The 18188-nt window shown below is 43.5% G+C and overlaps 1 protein-coding gene across 12 annotated transcripts in view; it reads left to right on the forward strand.

Annotated features, from left to right (window-relative positions):
- LOC147024465 (SWI/SNF-related matrix-associated actin-dependent regulator of chromatin subfamily A member 4-like) overlaps positions 1–18188 on the forward strand; it is a 174058-nt gene that overhangs the window by 146993 nt on the left and 8877 nt on the right. For 11 of the 12 annotated variants that reach the window (XM_085884423.1, XM_085884422.1, XM_085884424.1 and 8 more), the window contains one exon: positions 3936–4084. In XM_085884423.1, coding sequence (XP_085740549.1) covers positions 3936–4084 — 149 coding nt within the window. Of the gene's footprint in view, positions 1–3935; positions 4085–4199; positions 4317–18188 lie in introns of all 12 variants that reach the window. The other variant, XR_015059048.1, reaches the window with a different exon arrangement.

Below are 18188 nucleotides of genomic sequence, written 5' to 3' on the forward strand. Positions count from 1 at the left end.
CCTGAAACTTGGCATATATATGTAAAAATACCCTGCGCAGACAGTAACCATCTCCAATTTTGAAAATTCCTCCTCGAAAAAAAAGTTATGATGTCAAAATATCTCCGCTAATGGAAATCGCCTAAAAAATTATCTCCGAAACTAGGCAAGCTTTTTGAATTCTGTTTGCGGGAATCGAACAAGGCATTAGCAGAGATGAATTACCGCACATATGATGCATCACTATGATGTCATATCAATTTTATGACGTCATTCCTATTTTTTGACATTTTTTGTTTCACAACCCAGAGTTTTCATCGGATCTTCGTGAAACTTGCCATGTATATGCAGAAGGCCCACGCGCAGACAGTATCCATCTCCAATTTTGGAAATTCTTCCTAGAAAAAAAGTTGACATCATAATATCGCCGCTAATGGAAATCGCCGATACCATTATCTCCGAAACTAGGCAAGCTGTTCGAATTTTGTTTGCGGGAATCAAGCTGGGCATTAGCACAGATAATTTGTCGCAAACATGATACATCACAATGACGTCATATTCGTTTTTATGACGTCATCATTAAGAGGACGAGGATCTTCGCTCATTTGAGCTTGTTAATTTGAACGTAAATATTTATGGAAAGGATTTTGCTTTTTGGAGTATTGTTTGGACCCATTTTGACAAAGGAGTATTGTCATAGCTGTTTGTTTATTCATCCATCCGTCTGCCTGTCTGTCCACCAAGTTGTTTTTCGTTTCCAGCTGATATCTCGATAATACGCGACTTTCAAAATGACGTAGGAATGCTAATGACGCCTTCTGCGCATGCATTGTGTGCACCTTTATACTGACTCTGTCCTGTTTTCAGGGCAGTTTTAACCTGCCGTTGTTGGCGTGAAATGTCATTCAAATAGTCTTTTTAACATAATTTTCAGCATTTCAAGGAAAGGGTAGAGCCATTTTTAGAGCCATTTTCCCTGCTGAGTAGGGGTTAGCTTTTCTTGAGGCAATGTTTTATGGCCGGATGACCTTCCTGACGCCAACCCTGGTCGCCTCTTACGACACACAGGGATATGGTACACCTATTCTAACCGGGGCATACACCGGGATCAGGACACTGGTACTCATTTCGCCGACCTCGGAAGGATGATAGGCTGAGTCAACTTCCTGGTGTAAATTTAGCGGCAACTGGACTTGAACTCAGGACCCAAGGATCCCAAGCCACCACCCTAACCACTAAGCCAACACCAGGTCTGAACAAAACAGGAAAGAGTAGCAATTTCAAAATCGTTAACCATAATTACACACACACACACACACACACACACACACACACACACACACACACACACACACACACACACACACACACACACACACACACACACACACACACACACACACACACACACACACACACACACACACAATAGATGCAGAAATGCAAAAAAATCGAGTATAATTTCTCTTCTGGTGCCGGAACAAAACAGGATTTATTTATATTGGCCCTTGCAGCCCATACAACTTCCAATCCCACCCACACCCCTCCCATGAAACATGATTAATAGTAAATATCATTTTAACTTTCCCTCCGCATTCACAAGTCACAGATATTGTTGTGATGCCGGGTTCTGTGGCGAGGACGACCGCTATATGGAGCAGTCGGGCCGTCTCCCACCGAACACCGAAAATGAAAGGTCGTCACCCCAGATAACTCCGGAGTCGACGTGTCGCTTAAAGGACCGTGGTCCCTAATATTTCAACGGCGTGAGGTAGGGTCCACTTGTCTAATTCCAATTTACCTAAGTACCCACGCCGTCTAACTACCAGGGAAGCCACACCCTCGGCCGACTTTGTCCGAACTGAGTCGCTATCACCGACTCGGATCCGGCGTAATCGAGCGGAAATTACCAAAGCCGCACCGGTCCAAATGAACAATTTATGGCACAAACGGCCTCACTACTCCTCAAGCCCGAACCATGCTGGGTCAATGGTAGAAACGACAGGCAACGAACTGGAACATTTAACAGATATTTATTTACAATAGGGAGGGAGAGACAGAGCAGACTTAATCACAAATATGCAATCTACAATGGGCAATCAACACTTATACAATTCTACTTACAGGACGGCGCCACCACAGACACGCCCCAAAAGAAAATGGACCCTGCCGAGTCTTTATTCGGTCCTCCAGCCGAGAAGGATAGTTCAGCTGCGGAGACAGAGTCTGGCCGGGTACCTGTCCGCCTCGTGCAGTCACACTGACTCCAACCCACCATGGTGGGACTCAAACCCACGATCCGGAATCCACCGAGCCCACGATCCTGGCTGCTACAAACGACGAGCGAGCACCACGGTCCTGGCTGCTCGACCACCACGGTCCTGGCTGCTCGACCACCACCACCACCACAATGAACCTCGGAAAAGACCGCAGACCACGATGACGACTGCAGACCAAAGGGCCAAGAGCAAAGATGACTACGACGACTCTACTCTCCTACAATTCCAGCCCAACTACAGCGAGCACTCAGGGGATCCTAGCGATTCTTATCCCTACCCTGGGCGGGGTGGGGTGACCGGTCCCCTGAGGTATTCTTTGCCCTGATTGGACAGGGTTTCGTGGGGTGATGCGCTGGCCATCCGTGATTGGACAGGGGGGAACCCCCTCCTTTCCTGGGCGAGTCAGGGTTCTGAGGTGAGGAAACCTCTGCTCACGTCCGTGGTCGAACGCACGTGAGCAATGTCGTCGATGGTGCGGAGAGGTGGAGGATTGATTTGTTGGGGAGGAAGATTTAAAGATGTAAAAAACCTGACTTTAAAAGAAACCCGCAGCGCACACATGAAATTAACCCATTAGACCAGTGTTTCTCAAGGTGGGGCGTGGCAATATTTTGGTGGGGTATGAGGATTCAGAATTAATGAATCAATATATGATCACTTTCATAGCTTTGCCTTTTAAATACATATGTAGTATATACTGTAGTGTCTCCAATCATGGTGGGGCGTACGATTTTTTTGAAAATTAAAGTGGGGCATGGGACAAAAAAGGTTGAGAAACACTGCATAAGACAGAAGGACGGGACCCCAACTATAAACACATACTTATCGAAATAACTGAACTGCGGGGACTCTAGCAGTCTGTGTGCAAGAGGCTTCCAAATCCGTAACAATATGACCTTTCCATCAGTGTTAAGAAACACCCAAACCAGATTAAGAAATGCTGTTGTCTCCCTCTGGGAAGTCTGCCTGGATGTTGGTCATGAAGGCATCGTCTTTCCAAAATCAGAGGTATATTCAATAAATCACCAAGCCTGCCATGTTCACACAAGGTTGCCTGCTATGTAAGGTTAGATCGCTGGCAACGCTACTTTTTTCAGCACATTTTTTACCTGTTATTAACGAATGTTAATAAGCGGCAAACTGCTTTATCATCCTGGAGTTCCCTAATTACCCAACCCAATGCCTTGCGTGTAATGGAGCATGGCATTGAACAACACAGCACACAACGCAATTCGTGTTCAAAATACTGTATCACATTCAATTTACATTAAATTGTTCCTTGATCATAAACTGACGTTTGTGGACAGACAGACAGAGACAGACAGACAGACAGACAAGTGAGCCAATTGCTTCACCCCACTTTACGCTTCGCATGCGTGAGGTAAAAATTATGCTGTGCGAACCATGAACAGCCTTTAAACAGAAAAATGGAAGAAGGCATCTTGACTGATCAGTGTGCTGTTGTTTTTTTTTTAAGTTGAACATGCTTTACATGATTCACGTTGTCATCTGCAGTGTAAAACTGCAGTCACTATGTCTTGAGCAAACACCAATGTAGGGAGGTGCAGCGGGCCAAACTGTACATTGTGTGCACATCATAAAGCTTTCCTGCCTCTTTCCAAGTGACTGAACCCTGATATTTCACATGACTTGTATTTTCCCCATTCCCCTCCACAGCGCCTCCCTCGAAAGTGCGAATGAGACCCGGGCGTAGGGAACGCGGCGGCCGGGAAAGGGGTCGGAGGAGCCGAGGAGGCCGGGGGAGCCGGGGTGCTCGTGCAAGGGTCGTGATCAGCGATGACAGCGACGAAGGAGGACCAGATGAGGTATGTTAATATCATTTGTTCTCTCGGTTTATCAGGCATGAAAGTGTCACATGTCCGTTGGCACCATGAGGCTGTGATTCATGTCTTGTATTTTCTTGCATGGAAATCTTGCCAGCGGGCTCATTCATTCCACCAGGAACTCTAGCTCCCACGGCTTGGGGTATACAGCTTGGCAAGTTCTGGGATGATACTAACATCCAAACAACACACAAGAATCTTCCCCAAGTCAATGGTAATGTGCATCGGTGATTGGTAGCAGTAGGCGTGCAGTACTTTTCTCCTTTTCAGGGCCATCAGATGGTATGATCACAACCTTGAGTGTTCTTCCAATGTTGGTATATTTTCAGGTTTCAAACCCCTCCTCTTTGCTTTCACTCTTGTTTTTTTTTCTCATTTGGCCTTGCATTTCAGGCACTGTTAGCTTCCCATTATGCAAGGCTATCCACTGTATGCATTGAATCGTGGTTTTTCTTCAGCACACCTTGACCAGCTATGTTGATATTTTGGCAAGTTGTCATTCTTTCTCATTATACAAATTTTGAAATTTTTATTTTTTTTTTTAAATATCAAACATTTTCTCTTTTATATTTATTCATGCGTTTGCATCACCTCGCTTCTGGTTTGTACAATTTCTAGTTTTGTGGCAATGCTACTGATGAAGTACCTCTCCGAAATTTAGGCATGAATTTGGAATTTGGCCAGGTTACAGCCACACAATAGCTTATTTTCTGATGGTACCATGGGATCTCGTGTCGATAAGTGAATACCGTCAGATTAGACAGCCAGCTTAACATCTCCAAAGAAGGCTTTACTCCTTTATGCACAGCCAAGTCTGCAAAACACCAGGGCCTGTACGCATAGACCGAGACAAAACTAGTCTACAACTGGAGCCTACGCTGGGACTAGATGTCCTCCGCACCTCCGATGAGGACCGAGATGGGGAACCTTAAATTTTATGTTACCATGGAAACCATCTCAGTAACTTGGTCTGTGAATGCGATATTTCAAAAAAGGTTCAATATTTAGCTTTCGTATCACACAGATCTATTCCATAGAGCATCCAAAAGGCTATGGACCTGGAGTATGAGCTCCTTGTTAGGTTTTGACGATGCACTCTTGAATTGGTATCCACTGACACTGTCGAGGAAACCGACTGACTTCACTCGGCATAATAATGTGGTCCATTTCATTTCCAGGCTTTGTCTGTGCTCTCAGTCTTCTGTATATCTACAGAGAGCTCAGTGCAGCCTCCTCTGAGACTACGGGCCTCCATGATACCGTGCAAGATACGCCAAAGTTTTTAGTTTTTATACCTCCACAGCCGAGGTGTTATGTTTTTGGGTTGTCCGTCTGGCAGTGCGTGCGTGCATAGCAGATTTTCACCACTGTAATAACTTGGGAACTGCTGAAGGGATTCTGACCAAACTTGGTACAAGTATGTACTAATATACAAATAAGAACCAATTAGATTTTGGGTTTAAAAGGTCTAAGGTCATGTGCCCTTCAATTGAAAATTATTTGGATTCCGCAATTACTTGTGAACCACTGAAGGATTACAATCAAACTTGGCACAAGTATGGACTTTAATACAAAGAGGAACATGAATGGATTCAATTATTGGTGCAATGGGTCGAAGGTCAAAGGTCATGAGCCCATTAAGAATCATTGTGCACACCATAACTTGAGTTTTGAAGCATGTGATGTTCTCTTTCTTCCACTTATCTTTTCTCTCTCTCTCTCTCTCTCTCTCTCTCTCTCTCTCTCTCTCTCTCTCTCTCTCTCTCTCTCTCTCTCTCTCTCGATCTCTCTCTCTCTCTCTCTCTCTCGATCTCGATCTCGATCTCGATCTCGATCTCGATCTCGATCTCGATCTCTCGATCTCGATCTCTCTCTCGATCTCTCTCGATCTCGATCTCGATCTCGATCTCGATCTCTCTCTCTCTCTCTCTCTCTCTCTCTCTTCCCTCTCTCTCTCTCTCTCTCTTCCCTCTCTCTCGATCTCTCTCTCTCTCGATCTCTCTCTCTCGATCTCTCTCTCTCTCGATCTCTCTCTCTCTCGATCTCTCTCTCTCGATCTCTCTCTCTCGATCTCTCTCTCTCGATCTCTCTCTCTCTCGATCTCTCTCTCTCTCTCGATCTCTCTCTCTCTCGATCTCTCTCTCTCTCGATCTCTCTCTCTCTCGATCTCTCTCTCTCGATCTCTCTCTCTCGATCTCTCTCTCTCGATCTCTCTCTCTCGATCTCTCTCTCTCGATCTCTCTCTCTCTCTCGATCTCTCTCTCTCTCGATCTCTCTCGATCTCTCTATCTCTCTTGACCCTTAATTGAGATCAAAAATAACAATGGGTTGACATCTAACGTGGGAGGTGGTGTATTCATTGCTGCATTCTCATCAAATTCTATTTTAGAATTGTTATTCAATCGATAAAGTAAATATAATTAGTAAGGAAATTGTATTTTTACTCTTCCTATTTATACTTTATCTTGAAAATAGCCCCATGGAGGATTAACGGTTATTTCCCCAACCAGCGGGGTGAAAATGAGGGATAAGGCGGAAGGGGCCATGGCCCCACTTCCTCAAGTGGTACCGTCATGGAAAGCACAACTTAAGTTGATGGCATGGTCCTTTTGTTTCATGATGAAGTTGGTCTGCATCTGGCCATTGGTTTCTGAGATTTTCAAATAAATTACCTGAATTTTTTTATACTTTTTTTTGTATACACTGTCGAGGCTTGTATGAGAGCCAACACACAGAAACGCATAACAAGGGGAGCAGAAGACAAGAGGGGTGAGAGAGGGAAGGACAAAACAGTGGGGAACAGAGACATGAGGAGATCTGTGGAATGGAGAGTGATGGGGCACTGTACACTAGTCTAGGACCTGGCTTAGACATGTATGTACTTAATTTAGGAGAGGATAACTCAACTGTTTTAGGCTAATATGACCCCCAAGGAACAACTTGGGATGTGTGCCAAAATCTCTATCCGGGACGAACAGCCCAAAAATGACCACGCCCTTTTTAAAATCTATGTACCCCATTGTCTATCACTCTATGCACCCTATTATCACTCACTCAGCCTGCTTTTGATTTATTCATAGCACCAGTGCTACAAGATCCGGAGAGAGAGAGAGAGAGAGAGAGAGTGAGAGAACGACTTATCCATCCAGGACTGCTATCAACTGAAGGAGAAGTTCCCACTCCTCTACAACTCCTACATGAATGGTGGATTTATCATGAACACCACCAAGAAAGGTAGTGGAGTGCCCTTTGACCAGGCGCTAGAGCAGTGCTACAATCGGCCTGCCAAAGTGGGGATAATTGGGGTCACCAGAAAGAAGGAAGCAGTAGCTCTGTGTGGAATTATCAAGCATAAAAAAGACCAGTACGTTGACCTCCTGAAGATGAAGGATGATGTTGAAGGAGAACTCTCACTTCACCACGACTTCAACCCAAGTACTGCTACTAAGATAGTTGGGATGGTGCAAGACATAGAGGAGTATCTCCTGAAGGTATGCAGTCCTCTACAAGACCAGGTAGCACTGAAGAATGTTCTCACTGGAGAAATTGTGACCAATGTAAATGTAGACAAGTTGTTGTGCTGTATCAAGGAGGGCAGCACTGCTTGTGCTAATTTTATCGATGATCGACTCAGAAATATGTCGATATCGATACATTCAACTATTAGCCAAAACAAGTTTACGTCCCCTAATACCACCTTGAAATTGGCTCCCAAAGCAGACATCAAAGATGAGACAATCAAAGCTCTCGTGTTTATTGAGTATGGGAGTCACCGGGGGTTCACTGTTGAGGAGCTACTCAAGCATGAGATCACCAACTCTGCATTCTTCTTGGTTGACGAAGATGGTTACTTGAGGAAGAGTACCAAATCACAACTTGGGACTGAGCTGCTGAAGTTGTACCCGCTAATAGATAAATAAAAAGGGCCAGAAACCTCCCCACAAACCCATGCCATCATTATCGACTTCATGGCCTTGGTGAGAAAGGTCCCCTTAAAGAAGCTTGATCCGCCCGTCAAGATATTCCATGACTTTGCTATTGCCTTGACATCTATGGTCACCAAAGCTGGGCACAACTGTGATGAGATCCATATCGTTTTTGATGCTTACAGAGAGAACAGCATCAAGAATGGAGAGAGGGGGAGAAGAAGAAAGTCAAAAGAAATGGTTGTCCTTGATTTGATATCACCAAACCAAAATGTTCCAGTGGTATTAGAGAACTTTTGGTCATCTTCCATCAGCCAAACTGCTTTCCAGGCATTCTATGTTGAGTGGCTCACCACCAATTACCACGGAACCAAACCTCTATACCTCGGTATATCACCACAGGCATGGATGGTGTCAGCTGGGTGTGCTTCTCCATTCCCTCGGCTCAACTGCACACACGAGGAAGCTGATGACAGGATGATGTTCCATGTGCAGGACATTCTCAGTCACCGGTCAGGACCGACATCCATGACGCTGTCATCAGGTGACACAGATGTTTTTGTGTGCCTGTTATACATCACAGTCAATTGGAGAGATCTTGGCCTCCAAGAGCTTTGGCTCGTCCGCAACTCAGGAGTGAAAAGATCAATATTACCACTCCACGACATCTGCATAGCACTGGGAGACAAGCTCAAAAAGTGTCTCCCAGCACTCCATGCACTGACTGGGTGCGATACAACCAGCAAGATATCAACTAAACTTGCAGCCCGGAATGCTGTCTGCAAACCAGGAAATTCCTCTCTGATCCTGAATTTTGACTGTCCCCAGCTAGCAGAAAGTGCAATACAGATGGCAGAGACATTCTTGGTCAAGTGTCTCAAACCATCAACAGACCTGGAGACATTTGACGACCTGCGTTTCACTGTATTTGATAGCAATGCCCTCAATATGGACTTTGAGAGAACCACTTGCACCTCAACTAATGCAAGGAAACATATACATAGAGGCTATTACCAACAGCAGCTGTGGGTCCAAGCCCCATTTAGAGATGCCACCCTGATTATGAATGCCAAGTCTTATGGGTTTGTAAGAAGGGCAGTTTATTAGTCCCTGAGATTTTGATCTCCAAACCCAAAGGCCTGCCAAATCCCTGCACATGTGGCAAGTGTGCTCGCAAAGATGGGTGTTCCTGCAGGGTAGCTGGGATCAAGTGTTGCAAGTACTGCAAATGCAAGGGAGGTGATTGTTGTAAAAACCCAATCACTGAATGAACACTGCTCATCATCCTCACACCTGGACTCTGTTGTGTTACTCTTCATGTTTCTGACCCTGGTTTATGTGACACATAAACAGTATTAATGTGGTTTTAAAAGTTGTATTGTTGGTGGTTGGGCAATTTCCCTGCTGATCTTTGAAACATTTAAGCTCTCTCGATACTGCTGCCTACTAAAGTAATAAGTTTTGTTTTTTATTTTTCATTTTAAGTTAACATTCCATTGATGATAGTATGTAAATGATTGAAAATACAATTTCTTTATCTTAATCAAATGCTTGCTTTCTTTCTTTTTAAAAAATCCCTTGTATTGTTCAAATTCAAAATTGTCAGTTCAACTCTAGTCGATGACATAAATCTTCTAACTTTGCTCTAAGTCCGGAAAGTTTAAGTTAATAAATATATGGCAATAAGTATGGTAAATAAAACGGTTTTTAGCCATTTTCTCATAAAAAAATATCAAATTAGAAATTTTACACTCTTCTATGACCCCCCTAAATAAATAAATGAATAAACATGGCCATTCTGAACATTTTGAGCACCTCAGAAAATCTGTAGCTCCAACGGTTTAGAAGATACAGCTATGTCAGAAGTCGCACTTTCGATGAAAAAGGGTGTGGTCATTTTAAAAAGGGCGTGGTCATTTTTTGGCTGTTCGTCCCAGATAGAGATTTTGGCACACATCCCAAGTTGTTCCTTGGGGTCATATTAGCCTAAAACAGTTGAGTTATCCTCTCCTAAATTAAGTGCATACATGTCTAAGCCAGGTCCTCTACTACACAGGGTAAACAAGATGGACACGACAGGGACTTTCAGGTTCTTCAATGACGAGGACATTTTCGGCGAAACCCCCCTTTTCTGCCTCTTATAGGTGCGGATCCAGATGGGGAACACAATTCCATGAGACCTTTCTGTTTTGATCTGTCATGCAGTTTGTGAGGAAAGTATGTTTTGGTAAATGTGAGGGAGGCCGTGGCCCCCTTTCCAGGGGAGATATATGGGCACACTTAAGATCTAAGGAATGGTCACAATGCTGCATGGCCAGTTTTGTCTGGATCCAGTTGTCAGTTTCTGAGAAAAGATTTTTGAATTAAATACCAATATTTGGGGCAAAACCCTCCTTTTGACCTCTTTAAATGGGGAGCACAACCCCATGAGACCTTACTGTCCTGACGCATTGTACCAAATTTGGTCAAGATTGTTCGAGTAGTTTGTGAGCAGAAGATGGTTTTGTCAAATGTTAACATATGTACGTACGGTCGGACAGATGGCCAGACACCAGGACCCACTCTGAGCTTATTTCGGAGAAATAACCGAAAATAGTTGTTGAAATATATACACCATATTGAAAATAGTTGTTGATATTGAAAAATATTAAAGTTTCCATTTAACAGACTATTGTGAATATCTCATTTTAAGAACCCTTTGAATGCACAAAGCAGGTTCTGTTTTTGTTTCATTATTTTTCCGATTTGTTGACTCGTCTCTGAAGGTTTCCCTTTTCAGATTCAGCCCATTTTTAAAGCTCAAACAAAAAAGTAATGTCTTGGTAGGTGTGAGAGTCTGCTCTTAAGAATGATGACTTGAATAAAGTTGTTTTATTTATTTATTTTTGTATGCGAAGTCAAGACTCGTTGAAGAGCTAGAATATCGAAGGACTCTTGCAGGAAGAATGAGGATCAGATCAGGTATGGGAGCATGTGCCAGAGCAGCACGTCACTGCATCCACTTTCCACCTGCAGTCCAGAGGCCTCCATCTAGCCATCCCCAACTCCTTGAGATGCCGATCAACCTGCTGCAACCATGAGGCACGTGGTCGGCCTGTTGGTCGCCTCCACCCACGAGGCTCCCTCACTGAGAGAATCTGATGAGCAGGATCTGCGTCGGGGAAAATGATCCACATGTCCATACAGCCGTAGATGACGCTCAGACGATACAGGTAACAAATCACATTTAAGCCTCTCTCAGAAAACACTTGTTGGACACCGTCTGACCAGAAATAGCCAAGGATTCTCTGAAGAGACCTTGTACCGAAGGAGTTAAGAGTGAATTTTTATAAGATAGGCCCAAAATGGTAACATTTGAACATTGATGTCTTCAGATATTTTTCAAATTTTTATCCTAGGTTGTGTGTGGTCTAAAACTCAGAAAGCCAAATTTTTGATGTGATTGACCCATTCCCCGCCGTTTGGACCACACCCAGTTTGGAGATTTTGACACCCTTGAAATTTTTTTCCATTTTCAAAGTGAATTATTTGGAATAACCATCAGTTGCCCAAGCAAATTCCTTTATAAACTTATTTTATGGTTTGGGTCCTAAAATATTTTGAACAAAAATCTTTGGGATCTGGATGGTTATGGATAGTGGTGCCACCTATAGTCCCTTTCGACAAACATTCACTTCAGACTTTCTCTGGCCATATTTTTAATAACCATCAAGGTCCCATGAATTTTATTAGTGCATAAGATAGTCCAAGTACTGTACTATCCTAGGAAAGTAAAACATTCATGGGACCTTGGTGGTTATGGCAGTAAAGGGGGTCTCAAGACCACTTCGGGCTATACGAAGCCCTTTTTCGAGCCACACCCACTCCCATAACCATCCTGATATTTTGAAACTAATATTATCAAAATGAAAGTTCCATATCTATACGAACAAAACCAATTGTAAAATCCATGGGACCTTTTAAAAACAAAGAATAAAACAGGTCCAAAGTTGCCTTGTTTGACAGATAATGTACATGACATGTACATGGTCTGCCTCTGTCACCAATTTCCATCACTTGCGACAGAAATCGACTATATTCCATTGCTGATTTAAAAGTAAAGTACTTTCACTAAATGTCTTATCTGTTTTTGGGCCATCCATCCTAAAAATCTGTTTGTTTCCTTTAACCCCATGCTGTTTTAAATGTGGCAGAGATAGGTAGAAAAATGTTTTCTTGATGTGAATCTTTTATTTTCCTGAAAAGTTTGAAGAAAATCCATGAAATATAGAAAAAATACAATTTATGTAACTCTTGAGCCGGATGGTTTATAAGAAAGACAATATTTTTAGGATGGTCCATGGGAATCTGTCCACATTTTTTCTATGCTAAACGTTTGATGTACGCCTTGTCATCTTCATAACCTTTCTTTTGGAAGATCAGCTGGCATCGATTGTTGATAACCATTGGCAGATGCATCTTGCACAGAACTGTTGAAATTGGATGTTCTTCGATCTCTGGTGTCCTGGGCAAAATGAATAATTCCTTTCCACACAAATGAAGGAATGAAACCTTGACAGCTGCTCCATTCTCCAGAATTCAGTGATGCTATGCTGGTCAGCGAGTGAACTCTTCGTGGCAGAAATGGGCCGCAAATACCATGATTTCCGTTGTAGAAAATGCACGATCTATATGCCATGGCTGAGTGATGTCCCCTGAAACAAAAAGATGCATTTACTGTCGAGCAAAAGTATGTGTTTGGAGAAGTAGCCCTAAACTTTTATTGATGCATGAATAGAATGATTTTTTTCTATAAGATTTTATTTAGCCTATTTTTTCAGAATGGACTGAACATGAACAGCAGGAAGCAATGTTAAAATCACCCCATTTTTCTACTGGCTTTCATTCAACAAACCAAAATATAAATAAACCAATGTCACCCGCAGGGTGACCCGTATCTTGCCAAAAGGTGACCACGTGTGACTTCTTTAAGGTCACACTGAGGTGAACAGAGCTGCTATCCACCAGGAGCGACTCCTTGAGGAATATCTGCCTACGAGAGATTCCGATGAGAATCGTTCTACAGAGTAACCATGAAAAATATAATATGAGTTTGCCTCATAACGTCACCAAATGACGTCATAATGTCTCAAGCTTGACATATCTAGAAAGCACTCATCGAGCTGTTCAATTTGAGGTGCTACACGATATGGTTCCTAAAACTTGAAAATTTGACCTTGGGGTCAAATATGTTTGACCTTAGGTGCTAACCATGAAGGTCAAGGCCAATCGCCACCATAAATTAATCAGCTGAGCGTCAGACCATGAACTATATTCCCATGAAGTTTGAAGACTATCCGATCAAAATTACTCAAAAAATAAGGATTTCGTCGACTCCCCTGATTTGCGACAGTGACCTTGACCTTTGACCTTGACCTTCAAAATTTTATGCGCTTAAAGGGACCTCTATAGGCCTCTGATATGCGAAGTTACAAAAATTTCCAATGATAACTGTGCTCTGCAGAATTTTTTATTCGTGATTACAGACAAAAAAATAAAAAATAAAAAAAACATACAAGCTGACTTACATATCTTGCAAAAACTTCGTTTTGGCAAGATAATAAATCAACTAAACATGAATTAGACTCAGCCATGCTATCCCTGACATCATGGCATTAGTGTGACCTACATTCATAATGCCTAATGATAGAACTATGCTGATTTCACATAGGAACAGACAGTAAACACATGGTATCTTGGATTCAATTGATGCTGGATTTCAAAACTGCTAATCCCAGATAACTTTTGACCTATTTATAAGCAGACAAATGTGGGAAATTGTAACTTACCAGGTATGATATAGTGTATAAGGATTGGGGGGGATATAAATTCAGCTTTCTTTTTTTACATGTTTTTTCATCTTGCCAAGACAAAGAAAAGGAAATTACAAATGGCATGATGGGGAAAAAGTCATGTAAGGCGGCAAATACAAATGAAAGAAATCACCTTGCATCTCATAATTACGTGGTTTCAAGATAAAGAATGTATACAAAAGACAAAATTTGCTCAAAACAGCATTTATTTCATAATACATACATATTTTACAGTTTCAAATAGAATCAGCAATGGAATAGAGTGGACTTCTGTAGCAAGTGATGGAAATTGGTGATGGAGGCAAACCATGTACATGTCATGTCCATATACCTGTACATTATATGTACATCGCTATGTACATTATCTGTCAAACAAGGCAACTTTGGATCTGTTATTCTTTGTTTTTAAAAGGTCCCATGGATTTTACTATTGGTTTTGTTAGTGTAGATATGGAATTTCATTTGATAATATTAGTTTCAAAATATTAGGATGGTTGTGGGTGTGGCTCAAAAAAGGGCTTCGTATAGCCCGAAGTGGTCTTGAGACCCCCCTGTACTGCCATAACCACCAAGGTCCCATGAATGTTTTACTTTCAGAGGATAGTACAGTACTTGTACTATCAGTACTAATAAAATCCATGGGACCTTGATGGTTATTAAAAATATGGCCAGAGAAAGTCTGAAGTAAATGTTTGCCAAAAGGGATTATAGGTGGCACCACTCTCCATAACCATCCAGATCCCATATAATTTTGAACAAAATATTTTAGTACCCAAACCATATAATAAGTTTGTAAAGGAATTTCCTTGGGCAACTGATGGTAATTCTAAATAATTCACTTTGAAAATGGAAAAAATTTCAAGGGTGTCAAAATCTCCAAACTTTGGGTGTGGCCCAAACGGCGGGGAATGGGTCAATCACATCAAAAATTTGGCTTTCTGAGTTTTAGACCACACACAACCTAGGATAAAAATTTGAAAAATATCTAAAGACAATGTTCATGGGTGGGCCTATCTTATAAAAATTCACTCTTAAGTTTTCGTCTCAGATCCTTGGTCATAGTCCAAGTCTCGCATCCGTAGAACAAGACTGGAAGCACAAATGACTTGGACTTGGGCTTTCGTCCTCTGTATCGTACCGATAGCGCCACATCCCATGATCCAGTGAAACTATGACTCCCCAGGCCTGACCCAGACATCTATCAACCTCTGGCTCACAACATGCGGAAAGTGAACGCAGCGACACACTGCTCCGGCGCATGCTCCCATACCTGACGTGACCTGACTGGTTAGGAGGAGATAGCGTGACGGACAGACCAACAGATGGAGCCGATTACAGTATCCTCCCATTTCTTTCAAAAAGTGTGGGGATAATAAAGAAGAAAAAGCTTTTGTGGAAAAATTACCAGACTGTATTGATACAAGGAGAGGTGGAGATGAAAAACCAGGCTTGAAGTGAGAAGGCAGCTTTTATTCAGGACCAGCTATTCAGCCAGAGTGAACTGCCAAACTCTCCAGCAGTCACTCTGACAATAGCCAGAGATGTTGACTCTCACAAGCATGTCATGAGATGAACCAATTCGAGCAGTGAGTGAGCAGGAGACGTTAGCAGGGACATTGGTCATTACCAACTTCAGAAGGGAAGATTTGACATTGGTAGAAATCCAGGTTGGAAAGTTCACTGATTAGGTCAGGCCTGTGGGGTTGCTGAAGTACTTTGGTTGGTGGAAGAGGTACCAACACCCAGCCAATTGATGTGGTGACGGTTAACATTGCCACACATGAGGAAGAGAGAGAGGGAGAGTTGGGTTAGGTGATTATACGTTGGTCCATGTTGGCCAAGAGATGTAAATGCAGTCACCACTGTTAGGAGGATGGTACAGCAGACAGACAAAATGAGAGGTGATTACAGAGGGGAAAGCAGTCAAAGGTACTCCCGGGGGTTTTGAGGGGTGAGAGCAGTACACAATGATAAATGGAGTTCTTCATGTAAACTGCAACTCTGACAGCGAGAAATGCTGTTCCTCATGTAAACAGTCATGGGGACAGGTTCAGGATTGTCGAACCAGAGGAGACACTAGCTGGAGAGAGGAAAAGAGGAAGGATTCTGTTAAGCAGAAAATGTCAGGTTTAGCAGTAGTGTCCTGGATTGAGAGATCTGTTAGATTGGAGAGGAGGCCTTGGATGTTTGAGGTCCATACAGTTAAGAACAGAGGCTGAGGAACTGTTGGCAGCATGTGGAAATGTGGAGCAGTTTGGAGAGGGGGGCATGGATGGAGTGGCGAGGGGTGTTGATGGTGTGAGGCATGTTTGGAGGGGGTGGGACGTGAGGGAAGCAGAGAGGTGGTGGGGCATTGATGAAGGGGTGTGAGGCATGGGTGAAGTGGAGGAAGCAGAGAAGAGTTGGGGGCATGGGTGGGGTGTGATGGAAGCGGAGAGTGGTCGGGACAGAGGGGGGCGGAGTGTGGGAGAAGCAGGTGAGGTGGAGGGAGCAGGCGTTGGGAAGCAGAGAGGAGGTGGGGCAGGGCATTGGAGAAGGGCTCGGAGCGAACCCTGCCGTCAGACTGAATATGTATTCTGACCTTTAACTTCAAGGAAATTTGGACACTGGAGACGGCCATTTAACCCATCTTGCTTGCACTTATTTTCATTACCTCAAAAGGATCGAATCGAAACTTTTAATATAATCCTACATCATCGTATATATCAAATGGATTTGTCCGATTACAAGAAATGTGATTCATTAGCAAATTGCATGTCTGTTGATGATGCTGAAACATAGCAGCTGCCATTTTGTTGCCTTTAAGTATAGCTTTGTAGCTGTAAGCTTGGGGATCCGTGGATTAAAGATAATCTCAGAAAAGGCTCCGAACTCGTACGTACCGACTCGTGGCTTCACGCAGCAGAGCTTTAGGTGAGGTGAGGTGGGTCTCAGTCCATACATATGGACCCGGGATTCATAACCATTTAGAGGTGGGTTTGGACTCCAACACAGATGAGTGCTTAAAGGTAAATGTGCTACCTGTGAGCTAACTTATCGGCCCGTTTGTTTATTTCACGCCTTGTGTTTGGCATCAGGTTAGCACCATACATCGCAAAATATATTGTTGTGCTTCTGTGAAACCATCACTTCCCAAGGCATTGACAGACAACATATAGCAGTCCTGTGGCAATTATTTCATTACTCTGTTTTAGATGTCTAGTGGGTTGATGGGACAAAATGTGTTACGAGGGCTTTTTAGTAGGTCTTTCATCCCATTCTGCATTATTTTATCTATTTTATTTTATTTCACACTCCACCTTCTTTCCTTCACGTAAGCATCACCTCAGACCTTCACCGTACTCTAACCCCAACCCCACAACTTTTCTACAACCATCGCAACGCCTTCATAATAATCATCAGATCACAGCTCAAACTCACCTACACTCACCATTGATGCCACAATCTCGACCACGACTGCCATCACCATCATGAACTTGCCGCACTACACTCGCTACGCTACACCCCCGCAACCAGCGCTCAACTACTAACGACCACCACCTTCCTCTGGATCAGCAGGAAACAAAGGAGCGGCCCGTATCCTTATAGATACTCTGGGCTGGACGTTCTGGCATCTAGCTTGGGGCACAAGTGTGCGCTGGGTGCAGTTAAATGTCATGGAGATGACCCTAGCGTTCTGCTCAACTGCGGCCCCTATTTGGTGTCCAGTGCATGTTCGTAGTCGGAGAGCGCCGCCAGATGCGATCGCCTCATTTTTGGGAGCTCCATTGCATGCCCAGGTATGAACGAAATGGGGCCATTTCCAGTGGGAATCCTTGCTGGGGTGCGGCCAACACAGTGGTTCCAGTCCCCGTGCCAATGAGGGTGCGGGGAAACACCCATCGCTCTGCCTGCTCTACTCTCGAGCGCAGCCCCTGCTGAGGAGATATAAAAGAGAGTTTTCTCTTGCCCGTCTATCGTCTGGCACCCTCCCTTCTGCCCTCCAGCATCCGCCCCCTCCCCCTTCCCTGCTATCATCTGGCCTGGCCTGTCTGGTTCCTGGAATCGCAGATTGGTGGAACGGTATAGAGTCCACCTGCGAGCTGGAGACACCAGACGAAGCACGGCCTGACTCAATTAGAATTTACACAAACAGACCTCTTACTCAGGGTTAGGACTTTCCTTTCACATGTTATGTTCTTTCCTTTGTTTCCAAAACCCCCTGACCTACATCTTTACACCTTCCTCTCTGTCTCTTCTGCGAATCACTGCACACATCATCACACCACTTCAACTCACGCACCGTAGACCCCTTAAGTTTTCCTCCCA

Source organism: Eptatretus burgeri, chromosome 6 (genome assembly GCF_056783735.1).
Source record: "Eptatretus burgeri isolate ZD-2024b chromosome 6, Ebu_testis_v1, whole genome shotgun sequence".
NCBI classification, from domain to species: Eukaryota; Metazoa; Chordata; class Myxini; order Myxiniformes; family Myxinidae; genus Eptatretus; species Eptatretus burgeri.